At 41.3% G+C, this 19,597-nt stretch overlaps 1 protein-coding gene across 1 annotated transcript in view; it reads left to right on the top strand.

Moving 5' to 3' along the window:
- rab11fip3 (RAB11 family interacting protein 3 (class II)) overlaps nucleotides 1-17,129 on the top strand; it is an 85,250-nt gene extending 68,121 nt beyond the window's left edge. The window contains exons 8-17 of the mRNA XM_034193494.1: nucleotides 6,081-6,278; nucleotides 9,051-9,188; nucleotides 11,508-11,543; nucleotides 11,676-11,769; nucleotides 11,989-12,233; nucleotides 14,088-14,169; nucleotides 14,258-14,395; nucleotides 15,707-15,862; nucleotides 16,663-16,803; nucleotides 16,895-17,129. Coding sequence (XP_034049385.1) covers nucleotides 6,081-6,278; nucleotides 9,051-9,188; nucleotides 11,508-11,543; nucleotides 11,676-11,769; nucleotides 11,989-12,233; nucleotides 14,088-14,169; nucleotides 14,258-14,395; nucleotides 15,707-15,862; nucleotides 16,663-16,803; nucleotides 16,895-17,008 — 1,342 coding nt within the window. The 3' untranslated portion in view covers nucleotides 17,009-17,129. The remainder of the gene's footprint in view (nucleotides 1-6,080; nucleotides 6,279-9,050; nucleotides 9,189-11,507; nucleotides 11,544-11,675; nucleotides 11,770-11,988; nucleotides 12,234-14,087; nucleotides 14,170-14,257; nucleotides 14,396-15,706; nucleotides 15,863-16,662; nucleotides 16,804-16,894) is intronic.
- Nucleotides 17,130-19,597: the final 2,468 nt, after the last annotated feature.

The raw sequence follows: 19,597 nt of genomic DNA, 5'->3' as shown, positions 1-19,597 counted from the left end.
CCTTTAAGGCCTAACTTAATCTGCATACATCAACTAATAATTAATAAGCACTTCATTGGTCATCAATGCTTTATGAAAGCCTGCAGCTTCTTATTTGATTTGCAGCAGGGGTTAGTTGCATCTCATGAGAGTTCACATTATTTCAATCAAAATACAGGATGATCAAAATATAGAGTTATTATTATTTGTTGCTTCTACATTGCAATCAATCCACCCTCACCAACATTAATGCTTTCAGCAGGAACTCTATAAACATGTTACAATAATCAACATAGTTTTACTGTTCACACACTGTACAACCTTCTGCTCTGCTCTTCGGCTGGAGTGATAAATTACACTTTGTTCCCAAAACAAACCACGCTTCAAGAAATAGAACACTGAATGTATTTGGTAAAGTCAATGTAACGTAATGCAAAACATTAAAGCTGGAATTGATTACATCAAATAAACAATTTAACAGTAACACTTTTAAAACACTAGTAAAACCCCTGTGTTTCATGTGTTACAGCACAACAAATATCGCTGCAGTGTTTCTCAAATCCTCCCTCAAGTTGTGGGGGTGTGGAGTGGCAGGGAGAGGAGGAGGAGGAGGAGGAGGGAAGTGAGCATTTAGAGCTTCCCTCAGCAGCTGTGTGTATACACGTTCCTCCTCCAACACCCCAGACCAAGAACAAAATCCCACAACTGTTACAACAAATAAGCAAAATAACCCAACTCTTCTCAAATAAAAACCCAAAAAACGTCAGCAGGTCCAAAGAAGACCTGTGTTACATTACACGCAACATATTACACACATGTAGACATGTAGAACTCAAAGGAACTGTTAATTACAGTGGACTGATAGGAGACCTTTTTTTTTTCTCTCTCTCTTTTGCCAACCTTCTGTCAGGCTGTTTGGGACCCGGAGGTCAAGACCCAGTATGCAATAAGTCTTACCATCAGTTTTTAATAGTCCTCAGAGAACCTACCACAACCACTGCTCCCTTCTGTCTGCTATGTGCCATCAAAAAAATTAGTGGATCAGTCAATTAACAATTTTTCAATCTTTTAGCAGTATTTAATATGTATACTGGGGACCTGATTCACAGAAATGTTTTATGACCCAAAGTCTTCATTGCTTGCACGAGTCTGTTTCCGGACAATGAATGCCCGCTGGAACTTATTGATCTAATTGGTCAGGTCCACAGTAGCTCATTCATGATTACTGAGGCAAGATGGGCCAAATACTGCAATGTTCAGTTGAAGCAGTCAATCTGAATTTTCTTCTTTTTCCCCAGACAGAATAGAATCACCTCACACAAATTTCAAACCAACAACACACAAAAAATATATCACACAGCAATAAACCAATCATTAATCACACTACTGGAATATAATCTTGATCAGCTTTACTTGAAATCTGTTAAGTAGGCGAAACTAACCACCTTTTACACCTTATCCAGTGTACAAAAATCAACCATATTTTAACCACTTCATCCCAGTTACATGATCATTCAATATGGAAAGTAGGAAGATGATAGTATTTATTGTCTTTGAGTTATCATCTTAACAAGCTGAAAAGTTTTATTTCATCAACAGATCTATTTCAGAATTCTCCCTCAAATACTCTATCTTTTACCCTGGACACCAGCTCACACTCATATACACGTACAAAATTGATTAATGTGCACTTATTTCTCAGTATCTTAACTCCACACTTTAAAATGTTGGAGCACCAGCAACTGTGACCTTGACAGTTTTATCTAAAAACAATTCACAATAATTACACACAGTCTGTCTATATAGCGACAACAGAATAAAGTAAGGAAAAATTGACAAGTATAATCTGCTTGAAAAGAAAGAACGGCAACCTTATATCTACATAAACAAAATTCATGTTGAAAGTGAAGAACTCCTTATCTTTGCAAGTGTGTACATTCACGCGCAAAGTGTCCATTCTTCCCACACTCCCAACATGTCAATTTCCTCTTTATCTCATGCTCACGGGCTTTGACTCTGGCTGCTCTGTGGCGCTGACCTTTGCCCTTTCCTGCAAAATACACTTCTTCCTCACACATCATTATGACTGCTCCGGCAGGTTTAAAAACTGCTATGTTTGGTGCAAAAGCATGGTCTGGTGTATTTTTCACTCCACATCTCTCTTTCCTTTTTGTAAAATCACTGGTGTTCTCTTTTATAGTATCAAATGACTTTGTTGTGGACTTTAACTGTAATTTTCCCGAGACGTTAACTGTCTCTCGCCACATTTTTAAGTGTTCTGGTGATGCTGGCTCTTTTGTCTCCATGTACCTAACATCATTTGACTGTGTGTCATGTTTACTGTGAGAACAACAGCAGTTACCCATTTTAGCTGTTCGTGGGGTTATCTCATAGGGAGATCTAAACGAACGGGCTGTTCTTTTTTCACTGTTTGGTCATCGATCAGTCTGAAAAGTGTCACCACTTCGACCTCTGAGAGGTGGGTGACCTTGCTTAGGGCTTCTTTCCAGACTCGTAGGTTCACAAACAGGTGGGGTGTGTATAGAACGCTTACAACCTACTTCACAGACAGGTTAAAACTGGTGACCTGCCCGTTGCGTACACCCTCAGTCATAAAAACACATTCACACAGATATATTCACACCGCTGCGCTTCAGCTGTTATCACGTTTTAACTCCGCTGTTATCACGCTTTCTGCTCCTACCGGTTTTTATATCAGAATTTATATAATATATTTATATAATATATCAGAATTTTACGGCTCATCCACTGAAGGTTTCACCGACCTAACACTGTACAGTTTTTTTACGCGCTGTTCCGGACCCGAAAGTGGTCTTTTAGTTGTCTCTTGCTTTATTAACCACTCTTTAACCGCTGCGCCACCTGACTTTTCTCTTTCTCTCTGAGAGTAAAATTTAACGCTTTACAGCCAGGCTTTTGCCTCATACCTTACAGTGTTTAAGCCAAGAGACAAACCAAGAAAGACATTATGGGGTTTTTTCCCTCGCGGTGGTCCCGGCCACACGCACACACGTGCACGTAAAGAAATTCAGTTCTCACCTGTGATCACACCCTGTCACCACCGCTGAAGTCCGTATGCCTTCACCCCGGTAAGCGTCGACCCGTTAGGGAGGAGACCCGTCCCCCGGAAAAGGGTCTGCAGGAACTGGTTCCCGCGCTGCGGCCGCAGACTTCCATGGGCGTTCTCCGTCACGGGCCGACGAGTTTCCGGTCTATTGGCATCCGGCTCGAAGGACCAAGATGTCAGAGTTGTTCGGAGTTGGACCTGAAAAGAACAATCCAGTTTACAGAAAATGATCACGCAAGAGACATTGAACCTCTTTTTCTGATCAGGAGAAAACAAATGAGCCGCTCCTTCAGAAAGAACTGTCGTCTGCTCTGAAGGCCCCGCCTATTTGCCTCTCCTTTTTATTGAATATAGTTACATACAGCATATAGGAGTGACAATATCACAAAACAATGGAAAGACACAAAGTCTGGTCTCACATTGATAAGAAAACTGTTATGGCTTTGAGCCCTCAGTCTCCTAAGCTTCCCATAATAATGTCCAGCCCTGAACCGGTGTTCCGGTTACAATGCTCTTTCTTCAAGGCTGAACCGTTAATTAAAGGTGCACATCTGCGCTTAGCAAAAACATGACCCTAGCAAAACAGTCTGCACATTGACTAAGCCAAAGAGCATCTGCTCACTTTCTCGTGTGGCAGTTTTAATGATCACTTGAAAAGTGATTGCTTTGACAATGAGTAATTATTTAAAGGAATAATGGTACATGAACTCTCACACATGCATACATGTATATATGAAAAATAGAAAACAGAATCAAAGACACGATCACAGAGAGTACATCAAAGTAAAGACATTAATATTTGATAATATATATTGACAATATAGAGAAAACCCTGTCAAGCTCATTTAGCCGTGGCGCTCTGATCGCTTCCGCTGCCTTTTATGATGAATTAATGCTGAATTTATGTGGAAAAGATTGTACAAAATCTTCAGATATCTGTCCCTGAGATAGATAGACTAGAGTGCAGTTTGAAGCAGAAATGAGGTGATAATCCGTGAACTGCATCATCAGGGGGGACCGATTTTTAGGGGGACTGTTTGGTCGGTGACACCGGTCCTGATCAGTTTATTGTAGTATTTGATTCTCAAAGATTCAGATATAGTAGTAAATAGAAATAATTAACTTTGTGACTTTGTAATGTCTGTGTGATTGGTGTTTATTTATTTTATTAAAAAAAAACACCTACTTGTATAAAATAATCAAGACTATTTTCAAATAAATCATGTCACATGAACCAAACGCTCAAAATTAGCAGTTTGCACAACAGGATGTTTATCAAATTACATGATATGATCGTACGACCTCACTGAAAGTTGATACATGCTCACATTGTAATGTTACTCAGATCTACTGATTAACTTCCCAAAATGAGAAGGAATTGTTGGGTGCCTCATCAGTGGCTTTGTCAGTATATACTGTAGATTAGTGTTTCAACTTCAAAGTCTTTCAAAACGTTTGAGTATGGAACATAAAGATATGAACTCTCACTGGATTCTGCAACTAAAGGCATGTTTAGTGTACAGTATGAGTGTATGCTGTGGAATTGGGGGTTAAGACGTTAACAGGATTACCTTCCCCCACCTTCCTCTTCTGAGCCTGCTTTGTTTTACAACGTGTCCCTGCACACATTTGGCCCTCGGGCAGTCGGCAAGTCTGTCTGTTAGCCGTTACTTAGCATTAAATCTGATTAAACCACATGTAGCTTCAGGTCTTAATTGGTGGTACAGATTATGCACCATCAGTCATTTTGGGGATGTAGACTGGCAGCTCGTTGGGCCCACGGACGTGGCCATTCCCAAAGACCAGGCAACTTGTTTTCTCAACACTGGAGCACATTGTCTTTCTTTTAAATCGGTGTAATCTGTGAGACTTCAGGATTCCGCTGTGGTTGTCTGGGGTTTTGACTCCAGTTGCTTCTCGGCTTTCACGCCAGGGCAACGGAGGCCACGTAAAGATGAGATCTCTCTCCTCGCCACCCCTGTGCATCAGGGATCTGAATTTAAGTCCACATAAGGGCCTGAGTAAAGGGTAAGTGTCTGGTGAATCAGTCACGTTAGAGTTTAAGTGGTTCAGCTTGATGTTTGGTCACAGTTTAAATGTCTGAATGTTGTTCATCTAACAGTGGATCAGTTTGATTTTAAGAGAATCAGTCTTTAAATTGTTGCTTTTACAAGGTTTGGCCATTTAATAGCTTTAATGTCATAAGCAATCATTAACAGACGTGTCACTGTGTTGAGAAAGCAGTTTGTTTTTGCTGATTTGACATCCTTGTCATCCGTACACTTTCAACATTCCAATTCATCCTGTAAAGCAAAAGGAAAGGCCAAATGAGACCTTAAGTCAAGTTCACTGAGTTTTCTTGTAATCCTGACCGTTTCAGAACACGCATCTCCAGACTGACCACAGAGATTTCCCAGCAGACTTTGATACAGCAGACCAGCTATGAATCCCACAGTCTTGGCATTTAGTGCAAGCATAGTGAAGAAACACTCGCAAGCTTGTTCCAAGTCAAAACCTACGAGCGCTGCTCTCACGCCCAGAGTGTTAACCATATTGGTTTCCACGTAACCAGCAACACAAAAGTCATTTTGTTTCTGACAAAGTAGGCTTTGGGATTAATGTGAATTACTAGATTACCCCTGAAGACAAACGTTTGTTGATGCCGCCCAGATTGCCTGCCTTCTTTGGAGAAGACTAATTGTACTTGTTTGGGATTTAGTCGCTGGTCTTTTCCAGACTTAAACATTCAGCTCCCTAAACCTCACTTTGCTTTTTGAAGCTTCTTGTGCAAATACCCTAGAATCCACATACTGTAATGTTTCTGTGTTTGGGAACTGAAGGAATTGCAAAATGGGCCTTGTTTTGGTTTGGCTTTGTTTGCGGGTTCTGGAATGAATGGTTCTGTAGCTGTTTTTATACCCGCTGAGATAAGTAGGCATCCATTTCTTTTTAACTGTCTAAACACTGTATGTTTTTCCTCCATTGTTCTTGAACATTTTTGTATGGCCCCCAGGTTTTTGCTGAACTCCGAGCTCCATAACCACTCCTTGGTGACAGTGATTGGTGGAGAAGAGGAGCACTTTGAGGACTTTGGGGAGAGCAACACCTCGGAGCTGCTGCTGGAAAGCACAGAGGGGAGCCCCAGAGCGGGCGATTCATCTCTCAGCCCAAACCCAGAGCAAGTCGATGGCCCCTCACTGCTTTCTCCCAGGTATATGGTCATATTCCTGACTCAACTACGCCATGTGCCAGAACCATGTGTTTAAAAAAAAAAGCCTGAGGCTGGAAAATCAGTTTTTTAATCACCCTACATTTGATAAGAGTCTAGACATAATCACATTCCTGCCTTCTGTTGTAAATTCCTCTATTTGCAGTCTTCACATCAAATGCTTCTCTTTCACCAAATTAACTAGGGTGAAATGTTGACGAGGGCTATTTGGAATAGGTACGGAACAGTGTGAAGTTTTGATGATATGATAGCCTTATGTAAAAAAAAATACCATGCTACATGTTATTATATAGCACTGAAATGGCTACTGTAGTGTCTCCCCTCAGTCTCTGTTTTCTTCAGAGGCTCTAAGCTGGGTAATGTGTAATTCTTACTTGGGTGACATTTCCTTGATTTGCGTTGCCAGGAAGCTCTTTCCAGCTAAATGCTGAGCTTTTGTAGCTCAGTTAAAATATGGCAATAGCTGAATTGGCACCGATGTTATTGCTGTAGTTAATATTGTCAAGAACTTCATTTGAGCACCATCTTAATGCAGGCATAATGCTTTGCCAAATGTGAGTTTAAGCATTCCTGTTTGCACGTCTGAATCGTCTCAAGGCCAGTTTCAGAGATAACAAAACACTTGATCTGACGGTGTGGTAACACCCACCACCACCACCAAAGTTAGAGATGTACAGGAGGAAATAACAGCCAGTCCAATAACATGCCTTGCAGCCTTGCATTGTCAAATGCGTACTTATACATTGTTTTTGTACACAGTACACAGTATGCAGGTGCTGTTGCCATAGCTACTAGCAACGGTTGTTGCAGCAACATGAATCAGCCTCCGGAGGAGTTATTTTTACTTTTTTTGCACAAGTGAAAGGCTGAAAAAGTTTGTTTATTGGTTTATAATGCAATACCAAGATGTAAATTTCAGTCGTCCCTGACAAATGAGATTGCAGCAACAGTAAATTTTCAGACAGACTGTGGTATTAATATATTATTTTATTTTTTAAGTAAGACAGTCTGGCAAACTGTTAGTGAAAATATACAGGCGAGCTGTGGTTCAGATGGAAAATCATCTACGCAAACAAACTGCAGCCCACAAGCTGCACCCACACGGTGAGAATGCGTCACCGTGTTTTGAGCCGGTCGTGCTCATTGCTGGCACATGTTACAGTCCCACCCACACAAACACCCACATATAGTTTTGCATATTACAGCGCTTTCCCCACAAATGTCCGAAGTTAAGTTGTCTATTCTGCTGAGGCACACATCTGTGTGTGTTACTGAACCAACAAATTTGTAAAAGAAAACACTTCAGTCTGGCCTTCAGGTGACACTCAAAGTTTGTCATTTAGAACAGCCTGTCTGCTAGGGGTGAAACATTTAACCGCCACGAATTGAAAATCAATGTTAAAGTAATAGATACGACTACACTGATACATGGACCCTTAATGGATCTACTGTGCTCAGTGGCTCCATTTTAACATTATGGATCAGTTGAGTTAAGATTTTTTCCGCTGCTACTTCTTCATCTTCAAACTCTCGTAAAAGTTCAGAGGTCAGAAGGACTGGTCACAGGAACGTTTAACTTTATGAGGCAAAAACAAAATCGTGCCAAATAGTGTTAGGTGGTGTAACAGATAAATGTACCCATTTGAAGTTTACATTCAGGTCTCAATTTGTTAATTGTGTCAAACTGGTTCAGATCAATTAATTTACAGTGTTTATATTTTTGCTGAGAGCAGCTGGTTTCTTCTATGCTGTGCTTTCTGCGAATGTACCGTATGTGGTGGTGCCCCCAGTGGTGAACAAAATGCAAGCATAGGCAGCATTGGAATGTATATTTGAAAGTACACTGGATATATTTTTCAGTATATTTTCATTTATATAGCGCCAAATCGTAACAAAGTTGCCTCAAGGCGCTTCATACAAGTAAGGTCTAACCTTACCAACCCATAGAGCAAACACACAGGTGACAGTGGTAAGGAAAAAAACTCCCTCTGATGATTTGAGGAAGAAACCTTAAGCAGACCAGACTCAAAGGGGTGACCCTCTGCTTTGGACTTGCTACCGACACAATTGACAGTACAAATATGCAGAAACTTTTCACTATGCCACTTTAGGTCTGTTCTACTTTATTGTGGAAAGTTAATGTCTAAACTATACAATTGTATTGCACATCGAATTGTTCATAATAAAAATTACCATTCCCGAATTGTATTGTAGCTACGTATCTATTTTGACATCATGTTTTTGTTTTTTTAAAGGACGGGGCACACCCTTGCTCTCTGCACACACGAAACATTAATCTGTGCCTGTTTGTTGCATAATTTAGATGTGAGTTGCTCTCTAAAAGAACAGTCAGCTGATAGAGGTGAAGTAAAAAGTAGCATCCTTGTGATTAAATTGTTTGCATTATGGCTGCCATGCATTTATTGTAGTCAGCTAATTGTTACCATTCCGAAGGCTGTCTGGCTTTGAATCAGAGATTCCAAGGTTGAATAGCAAAGAATGTTTCTTATCAGCACTCTTTCCCCAAGAATGTTTTCTTTCCGTCAGCTGTCTGCAAAACACACCAGGCCCACGCTTCCCAGTCTGGTTTGTGTCTCAGCCTGCACACCTTTACTGCCTCACTGTCTCCTGTGGATTTCACTGATAACGGCGCACCCCCAGAGGTGTCCCGTCTCACCTCACTGCGCCCCATTCTCCTGTCACTCACCTCTGCTTCTATTCCTTCTCCTCCTCTTTCCTGTCTTCTCTCCCTAGTGCATCTGCCCCTATCCCTGACTGCTTTCAGAGCTTCCTCAGGGAGGAGGCACTGGACTTTTTCTGTAGCCAGTGTCACAAACAAATAAGTCGTCTCGAGGACCTCTCCACTCGCCTCACTTTCCTAGAGATGACTAGGTAACACATCACCGCGAATGCTCCCGGAGTCGTGAATGTGTTTGCAGTGCAGTGTTTGGTGTTCTCAAAGTGTGCATGACAAGCTGGACTCGCAGTGTGTGTTACGAACTTTTCCCACTCATTTTCCACCTGTGCCTCTCTTTACCTGTGAGGTTAAGTAACTTAGTGTTCAGCTGGCACGCCGCTAATCTGTTTTCAGTTTTTCTGTGTAGGCTTTCAGTTGTCCAGGTTGTTTCCATAGTAGAGAAGCTTGAATCTTCGACTGGACTGGGTTGCTTGATGTGAGGACGTTTCGCTTCAAATCGCAGAAGCTTCCTCAGCTAAAATTCTTGCTCTGGTAGTCTGACTTGTAGAGAAGAATAACAGAAGCCACAAAAGCTGGCATTTTAAACCCAACCAGACCCCTCCTACTGAGAGGCAGACTGCTATAGGCGAGTGACTAAACAATAGCTCTAATTAGCACCTGTTGTGCTCGAGTTAGCACGCTCCTAATGATAGGGCAGCTGTCCCTCCTAATGATGGGACGGACGCCTCTCTTGACGACTCCCCTGATGACATGAATGACTCATTACCATGAACAAAAGACTGAAACTGCTTTGATCTGAGTACCCCATTGTAAACAGGGGACAAAGCATGTCTCAGACCCCCTCCCCGGTTAAGGCTGGGTTTCAACTGTTGTGAAACAGTTCATGGTAGGAGGGGTCTGGTTAGGTTTAAAATGCCAGCTTTTGTGGCTTCTGTTATTCTTCTCTACAAGAGTCAAGACAGAAGTCAGACTACCAGAGCAAGAATTTTAGCTGAGGAAGCTTCTGTGATTTGAAGCGAAACATCCTCGCGTCAAGCAACCCAGTCCAGTCGAAGATTCAAGCTTCTCTGCTGTTTTCAGTTGAAGCTGCATGATGTTGGGTGGGAAAAATCTAACATTCAATTTTTTTTGCTCTTGTGATTATGTGTATTGCAATAAGAAAAAAAAGAAACAGGAATTTGCACTGGATGAATTGAGTCACTCTGTTTGCAAAGAATATATGGTAAATGGACTGCATTTATATAGCGCTTTTCCATCTGCATCAGATGCTCAAGTGCTTTACAATAATGCCTCACATTCACCCTGATGTCAGGGTGCTGCCATACAAGGCGCTCACTACACAACGGGAGCAATAGGGGATTAAAGACCTTGCCCAAGGACCCTTAGTGATTTTCCAGTCAGGCTGGGATTTGAACCGAGGATCTTCTGGTCTCAAGTCCAACGCCTTAACCACTAGATCTTCACCTCCCCCAATTCATTATTGAATAAGTTAGGTTGATTTTTATAGTTGATGTGCACAGAACATGAAACATAAATTTATTAAGTTGAAAAAGGCACCTGGTTTTGGTCAACATCCTCCTTTGCGTACACAAAATAACTTAACACAACTGTTGTTTTTGCAACCATATCTTTCATTTTGGTTTTTATTCTCCTAGTCCTCGTTCATTTTCAGGGCAGATAAAATACATTCCTTCCTTTGTTCAGACCAAAATAAAAGCCTTTTGTGCCATCACAAAGCTCTGATTAGAAGGAAAAATTCTGAATGCTCTCCTCTACTAGTTGGTAAGGATTATCTCATGTTAACCTGGTGGAAGTGTGTGCTCTCTGAGTACCTTTATATTAAGACAAAAATGGCTACGTGGTTGAACTCGCGGATTAAATTGTAATGTTACATGCCATGATTTGTTAGTAATAGACAGATTTAACGACATGTTTGTACCACTGTAGAGCACATCTTTAGTTTGGTTTACATTAGATTAGGCTTATATTAGGCTTAAACAGTTATTTCTGTTTTTGTCTGTCATTACATTCGTGTGTTATTTCAGTCATTGTGGAGTGATTGCAAGAGCAAAACTTTTCATGAGACTGCTTTCTGATCCAGGAATGTATCATAAAAATATTATATTTGTACTAATCATGCAAATTTGAGAGAATCTGAAAATGGCAGGAGGTGTTTAGTGTATTAACCTCCTGCCTTTGCTGTCAAATATTAGGTTTCTGTGAGGCATTCATTCTTTGACTATAATGGTAATTACTCTAAATTAAAACATATCCTAGATCAGCTGTGTGTGTGTGTGTTAGATTGCTGTGATATGTGAATATGTTGAAGTTACATACAGAAATGCAGTGATTCTCAGCAAACGACAACCTCATTGTGACCTTTTATTTCCCTCTCAGTGTAAGTCGTGAAGATAGAGATGGGGGGGGGGGTGAGAAATGCTGGGAGATAGTGTCTCTTTCCTCTACCCTTTTTCTCTTCCTGACCATTTTTCCTGTTCTCTCCCCCCATCCAGTGCAGGCAAGAGGCTGTCCAGCAAGAAAGTAGCAAGGTATGCTCTTTTTTTCAGCACATAGAACAAATATTATTTATGTGTTGGATCGTTTGCCATTTTAGAAATGAAGAATTTCTACAGATTGAACATTTAGCTGATGTCTTAAGAGTTCTGTCTCTTCACGTGTAGACATCTCCTCCAAAACAGCTCAATGACTCTGGACACCATGAGCGACTTGACCCGGGACATCCTGGAGCTCGCAGACAATGACATCACTGACAAGGTGAGACCATGTCTTCAAATCACCGTGGTTACGCATCTAGAGGCTGGCAGATTTCTGTTCTTACCTCATGAGGAAAACATGCAGTATGCATGGTGCACTTTGCTCAAGGGCAGCCAGGCAGTTGTAGACGGAAGCAGGAACATTCCACACTGGCGTCAAGGCCACTGTTAAATAAACCTGCGTTAATAAACGTTAAAAATCTAACTGTGTAACTGGCAGGTGCTCCTTCTGGAACGTCGAGTGGCAGAGCTGGAGAAGGAGTCTGAGGCATCGGGGGAGCAGCACGCACGGCTGCGCCAGGAGAACCTTCAGCTGGTGCACCGGGCCAATGCCTTTGAGGAGCAACTGAAGGAGCAGGAGCTGCACGCTGATGACCAGCTACAGCAAGAGACCCGTCGTCACAAGGAAGTCCTCAGCAAGCTGGAGAGGGAGAGAGGACTCGAGCTGGAGAACCTGCAGGCCAGGTCAGCCCACCAGGAAAGGCTAATTACAGAACGGGTTTAACAGTAAGCCCCTTCGGCTGCTTGTTTTTTCCACTCTGGGTTGCCACGGCAGATCCGAGGAGTGATTGAAAGTTGAATTGGCACAACTTTTACACCGGATGCCCTTCCTGATGTAACTCCACATTACATGGAGAAATGTGGCTTTGAACCAGGAACCTTACGCACTGAAACCATGCGCACTCACCACTTGGCCCCAACCCCTGCTACAGAACGGGTTTAATGACAGGACAGAAACCAAAAAAATTAATTTGTCACTTTTTAAATATATGCACCATTCGGCAGTTGCACGTTGTCTGAGTAAAAGCATTTTTGAACGTGTCTTGTTTTCATATGTATTTTTAAAAGTTGTCCTTAAAGCTGAGAAAAATGTCATCCAAATCAAAGAAGACGCACTTCATAGAGATAAAGGTTTTCAAGAAATTCCTGGACTTCTGGGTTTGGAGCGTGCAGCTACATTTTGTTGGCATTTACGTCAAAATGGCACATTTGATTATTGTCAGGCCATATTAAAGCACATTATCTGCAGTTAATGCTAATGTTAGTGTAATTTGCATTTAGCAGCAACGGTAATGGTCCACAGCATTCATAGTTATTAATGTCAACAGTGACGATTGTGCCAACCAAGGTTGGACGATATGACCTAAAATTGTCACATTTCTCTCTCTCTCTCCTGTCGTGCTTTGGGTTTTAATGGTATTTTATCATGGTATTTACTGGTTCTGCACCTATTTACTGGTTCTGCACAACCTAGAGTATTTTCATTTTGAAATCTCCTTCAGAAATGTCAATGAAAAACTTCATGAAACAAAGATATTTTTTTTGTTACAGTTTTATGTTTAGCAAATCCATGTCTGTGTTTAATGAACTAGTTCAGGCTTAAACAAGCATCTACACACACGCACAGTGCAACGGTCTGCTGGTTCACACCACAGAATCACATTTTAACCATTCCTGTGACTTTTATATTATTATGTCTTCTTGTGAAATTGTGTTTATAGCCGGTTACATCTATAAGAAAAGTATTTAACAGGTGTTTTGACTCATTTGCTGAAGTCAACCGGGGGGGGGGGTGTTAATGGCCACACAGACCGCCTCCATTTTTGTCTGGTCATCAGCTACAGTGCTGAGCAGATCTGCGCCCAAATGATTGATTTCCATATTACTGGACATTTGGAGTTAGTTTTGATTATTTTGTTAGCGTTATATTTTTGTTGGCATCATTTAAAAAAAAAAAAAAAAAAAAAGTTTGCTCTCTCCCACTTGTCAACTATGGTTAGTGTTTCATTTTATGTCACCCATCAATAGTAAACTCACCATTTCTTTTTAACGGTGTCCAGTATAAAGAGCTAAAGAAATTCTGTAATTTTCCAATAAATTTCATCTCTCTGTGTAGATGATATTTGCAACTTTATAACATTTAATTTGGGACACTAAATACTACATACTACCTCTTTTTTGGCATTAATTGTATTGCAGTGTAATAGACAATATATTTGAGAAATATGTAGGGACGTTCTTTGATACAGTTCAACTCACGACAATGCAGTCTTTTTATTGAACTGTACAGTTTCTCTGCAGTTCTTTTTTTTTTTTTTTTTTTTGGCATGTATAAGGAGGAAGGGGTGTGTTTTAGAAGGTGTGAAACATGCGATTGACTTGCTGTCTCTCCTGAGGAATTGCATCTCTGTGCTGCCCCCCTCTGGCACTCAGCTGTCAATGAATAAACGCTGTTTTCCTGTTTTCACTGTTAGATCGGTTGTTGCTTTGTGGCTGTTGCTGTCATACATGTCTGAAGAACACGTATTTGTTTCTCAGGCTGCAGCAGCTGGACGAGGAGAACAGTGAACTCCGGTCCTGCGTTCCTTGTCTACGAGCAAACATCGAAAGATTGGAGGAGGTCAGAACTATGTTAACTTGACTCCCTCTTGGCTTTCTTATCATTTCCGCCTGTTGCATGTTTTCATGTTTTGGTTTTTGTTTGCCAGGAGAAGATGAAGCTGCAGGATGAGATGGAAGCCTTGACCAGTAGATTGACAGAGGAGGTGGATTCTCGCAGGAAGATGGCTGACAGGTTGAGCCATGAACGCCACCAGAACCACAAGGAGAAAGAGTGCACTCAGGAGGTGGGATTGATGCCATCGTAAAAACCAGAGTTTATGACACCACTGGTTACTAATAATTTTACTTATATAGCACTTTAACCAGGCCAGAGTGCTGCACAAACCAAATCACATTATAACAAAATTAATGAAAAGTAAATTCATTTCAAGTAAATTACATAAAAACAAAATCAAAACACTAAACATTTCACACCGTCAAGAGTTGTAAGCAGCCAAGAAAAGGGGTGCTTTTAATCTAGATTTAAAAATGTCAGTACTTGACTGCCTAATCTCAGCCGGCAGTTTGTTTGTTTGTTTGTTTGCAAATGACGGACCTCCTGCTGAATTATTAACAAAATCTTAAAATCCACCCTCACATGAACAGGCAGCCAATGAAAAGATGCCAGCGCTGGGGTTATGTGATTAGATTTTTGTATTTGAGTTAAACCTTGAGTAGCTGCATTTTGGATCATCTGCAGACTTCTAATGCTTTTAAGAGGCAAAGCTGAAAACACTGCATTATAAAAATCAATTCTGCGTGAGACAAAAGCATGGATCAATACCTCTGCATCAGCTAAGGACAAATTTGATCTGCTTTTTGCAATGTTTTGCAGATGATAAAATGCCACTCTTGTCACCTCTTTGATATGTGCGTCAAATGAGAGACTCATCAAAAATGACACCAAAATTCTTGACATTCTCACTGTGCTGAATCATACAGTCACCCAATGAGATAGTGAAATGCTCAGACGAGTTTCTCAGTTTTGGTGGCCTGATGACTATCATCTCAGATTTGTTTGAATTGAGAAGAAGGCTGGTAGCTGACAACCAACTCCTCACAGAGATGAAACAGGCCTCAGTTTTGCTCATGGCAGCACTTTTCGCCCCATCACCAGCAAACACTGGCAAATGCAGCTATACATCTTCAGCATAACAGTAAAAGTTCAGTCCAAAACCAACAATGATCTTTCCCAATGGGAAAGATCATTATCCGAAATACATACAGATCCCAATACATACAGAGAAAATAACAATGGGCCTAGAACTGAACCCTGAGGGACCCCATGCTTAACAATGCTATAATCAAATTCCACATTGTTAAAACCGGCACACTGGGACCATCTCAACAAACATGGCCTCAGCCAGGAGATCACTGTATCAGAAAAATAATTCTAAAGCCTATTTAATAGGACACTGTGATCAACAGTATCAATGCAGAACTTCCATCAGTCCAGTGATGATGTCATATATAAATAGTGACATGTCTTTCCCCCAAAACAAGCAGTCCACTTGTGACTTGACTGACTGACACCCTCCCATTTGTTTGGTCTCCAGCTTATTGAAGATCTGCGTAAGCAGCTTGAGCACCTGCAGCTGTACAAGTTGGAGGCCGAGGCAAAGAGAGGTCGTTCACCCGGCGCGGGACTGCAGGAGTATCAGACCCGTACCCGTGAAGCTGAGCTTGAGCACGAAATCAAAAGACTAAAACAGGTAACACTACCTTCTTAGCTTCCCTCAGTTCTTGCTCTTACCGTTTGTTTCAGCAAGCGGGCTTTGAAATGGAAAACAGTCTTTGGATTGTGTGTCGTTTAGTAAGCAATCAGCTGCGTCCTTGGTGGCCACCAGACCTAGGCTATGAAAATGAAAGAAAAGCTACATGCAACTTCAAAGTCACTTATTGACTACATTTTTGTGTAGAAACAGTCGGTCTCTCACTGACACCACACCTGTGTCTAATCCGTTATGTGTGGAGCATAAGAATGGATACAGAAATTGTGTATTAAATGGGCCTCAATCATTAAAGACCAGATTATCAGTAAACTCCACCCCTTAACAGTACTGCTTTCAGTACTGGAGAAATTAACGAAACAATTTTAGAGCCCTAATAAGGAGAATACCGTGAACAGTACTGTTAAAATCTTAACAATACCCATCCCTATTCCAGCAGTCACTAACTATCTATCAGGTGGCAGGCACATATACGGGATATTACACAGGCATAACAAAGTTACCAGTCAATCTGGTGCAGAGTTGGCCCACCTTTAATGGGTTTATCCTCATTATATGCCATTTTAATTTAGTGGGTGACAAGGTGATAACGTTTATTGTATTTGAGTTATTGTTTTTCAAACAGGAAGGAATAGAATCATATATCCATTCATCCATTCCTGACCTCACTACATGTAATATTGTGTTTTTTTTTTGTAATGTGGTTTTTCAAAGCCTGGGTAAAAGGAGCAGTGAAGGAGTGTTTCCCTTTTAGTAGTTAACATTTGTCTTAATCTCTTTAGGACAACCGCACTTTGAAGGAGCAAAACGACGAGTTAAACGGTCAGATCATCAACCTGAGCATCCAGGGAGCCAAAAACCTGATGTCAGCCTCCTTTTCTGACTCCCTGGCAGCTGAGATCAACTCTGTGTCCCGCGCAGAGGTATGTTTACAAAGCGGAAAGTTTAAGTTTAGGAATTGAGCGAACAGTAGTTTGTCAGTGTGTTTTCTCTTTCGTGACTGTCTGTTTTCAGTTGATGGAGGCGGTCCACAAACAGGAAGAGATCAACTACAGACTCCAGGACTACATCGACAAAATCATCGTAGCAATCATGGAGTCTAACCCCTCCATCCTAGAGGTCAAATAGACACGATTCTGACCAACATGGTCAACAGTGCCACTGACTGGACTTGGCCAAGAGGAGAACACACTCCCTCCCTCACAGGATGTAAAGCTATTGTGGCATCATTTTGTCGGAAAAGTGAAAAGAAGAACACGGACCCACGTGGTGAAACTCCCCAAGAAGAAGAATTTCGATGGGTTTAATTTTTGTTTTGTTTTTATGCACCTGTTTTGTTTTTGTTTTGTTTTTTGTGATTGTATTTATTCACCCTCTGAAATTGTCTCAGGTTCTTGTGACTTCCATGTTATTGGCAAGAGGGACCTGAAACTCCCCATTGAACGGAAGGAATCCTCTCATCCCTTTCCAAAAAAAACAAAAAACAAAACCCTCCCTAAAGTGTCAACAGCTGCGTTTACATAGATCGTAATATTCCCAGATATTCACACCATGATGATAATCTGAATAAGGCACTGCCATGTAAACACCAAAATCTATATGTGGGTTTTGTTTTTTGTTTTAGAATAAGGTCTTAAATCGGATCATTGGTGTCCATGCAATGTTTGGTTAAAAAAACAGAATAATAATCGGTATACCTGAAGGCCTTACATCAAAGATGATGTTGTGATGAGTTAACCCTGTGTGCCGTTCATGCCTCCGTTAAGTCATGAGAAGCTTCCCCCTCGGCATGCCGGCTGTAATCTCCTGGACCAGGCTGAAACGTGTTTTAATCCCAAGCAAGAAAGCCGTATGAAGCTTTGGTCAAGAGACGGTTGGCCGCAACTTCTCTGATGAAAGTGTGTGTCTGTGTGTGTTTTTTTTTTTTTTATGTTTAAACTTTGCTGTGCTTGCCTGGTAGTTGCTGAACCGGCATGTTCTGTCCTTTAGTGCAGTCAAAATGTCTCCTCATTCAACTCAGCGGAGGGACATATCTGCAGTAAGGGGCTTTATGTGTGTGTTTAAAGGTGTGTGATGTTTGACCTTTTTGTGTGTGTGTGTGTGTGTGTGTGTGTGTGTGTGTGTGTGTGTGTGTGTGTGTGTGTGTGTGTGTGTGTACAGAAGTAAGGGAGAGTGACATATCTTCTGATGAAGACGTGTGCTTTTATGATGGCTTCTTCATCTCCATTTATTTTTATGATGAAACAGGGTACCAGAGCTCAGGTGGGCCCAAAGCTCACTACATTTCCCATCATCCCCCACCCCCCCATTTGCTCAGATGGCGGTGGATTTAATCACACCTGATTTATTTCACAAACCGTGCTGTAACTGGGGGAGGGGTGGGGGAAGATTGCACACACCCTACAAACACTTGAATGCTGGGAGTTGTAGTGTGGTGTTAATTTATTTCCTCCCCACCTGATCTCTGTTCTCTTGCTGAGTGAAAGTGATGGGGAGCATCGAGGTTCTCTGCTGCCACACAGGTGACTTATTGTAAGTAAAACATGAAGACTGAAATTTGTCCGATTATATGTGAAGAAACAAACGGCTGCATTTTGCACTAAGTTTTGCATTCCTGTTTTTGTCACTTGACAAAAACGGTTTATGGTGAAGATATCAATGAATATAGTTGTAGATGGGTTTGGAGTGACGGGAGTGTGAGAGGCGCCGATAACGCTGGGACTGAAGCTGCCGACATCCCGCTGACCTTTGTGAAGAAGAAATAAATGCATCACACTGAATAGGGGAAATCTTGAAGAATGGCCTCTGCAGCCACGTGTTGGTTTTACGTTTGCAGTTTTCTCAGCTGTCGCCTTTTTGCACACAGACTACATGGGTAGCAATAAGAAAGTTGGACGTTGGATGAAATTTGTTCCTCTGCTAAATCTGAACTCAGAAAAAAAAAAAAACCTAGACGGTCAGTAGATTGAACACTGGCCTGCTCCATCGTGCACTGCAGTTTGGACATTTCCTTCACACCTGGACGTGTTTTCTGATGTCTGGATTATATTGCAAAGCGGCATGGCTTTCTTAAGCACTACATAGCGAAGTGCTAACAAGAATAACGTTCACGTCCGTCTCACTGCCCTTACCAAAAAATAGTACTGATAAGTATATAAAAAGTAAACTAGAAGTATACTTGAAACATACTTGCATATACTACTTTTTGGTAAGGGTGGTCCTCCTCACCTGCCACTCTACGGATAATGGCCTTGGATGTAAATGACTTGTAAAGTTTTTCTACACTCATTTTAGATTCTAGGTATTTTTATAGTTGCAAAAGAGGATTTTGTTTTTCTTGTCTTATGCTGAGAAAAATCTGCCTGTGTTCTTCTCTAGCATGTAGCGTGTACAGTACCCGTTTGTTTCTCTTTTAACATGCAGATGCAGTATTTATTCGTTAAACTGACACAACAGCTCACACTCTGTGTTCTACTGAAAATATGTTTGTATTTTTCAATTAAGCAAGCTAGATTGTCACCGTGCAACAAGAATCTGCGGGAATGGCTCCGAGGGAATGTTTCGAATTATTTTATGTTCAAGTGTGACACGGTTGTATGTTGAGGTTCTTACACAATGCTGATGCTGCTGTGACCTCATGAAGGGTGGTGGGGATTTTTATTCGATGGAAGCTGCAGTTGTCTTCCCGTATAGTCAGGTACTGCATGAAAACACAAA

This window comes from Thalassophryne amazonica, chromosome 18, assembly GCF_902500255.1.
Source record: "Thalassophryne amazonica chromosome 18, fThaAma1.1, whole genome shotgun sequence".
In the NCBI taxonomy this organism is placed as follows: Eukaryota; Metazoa; Chordata; class Actinopteri; order Batrachoidiformes; family Batrachoididae; genus Thalassophryne; species Thalassophryne amazonica.
This window is presented reverse-complemented; position numbering and strand designations above follow the sequence as displayed.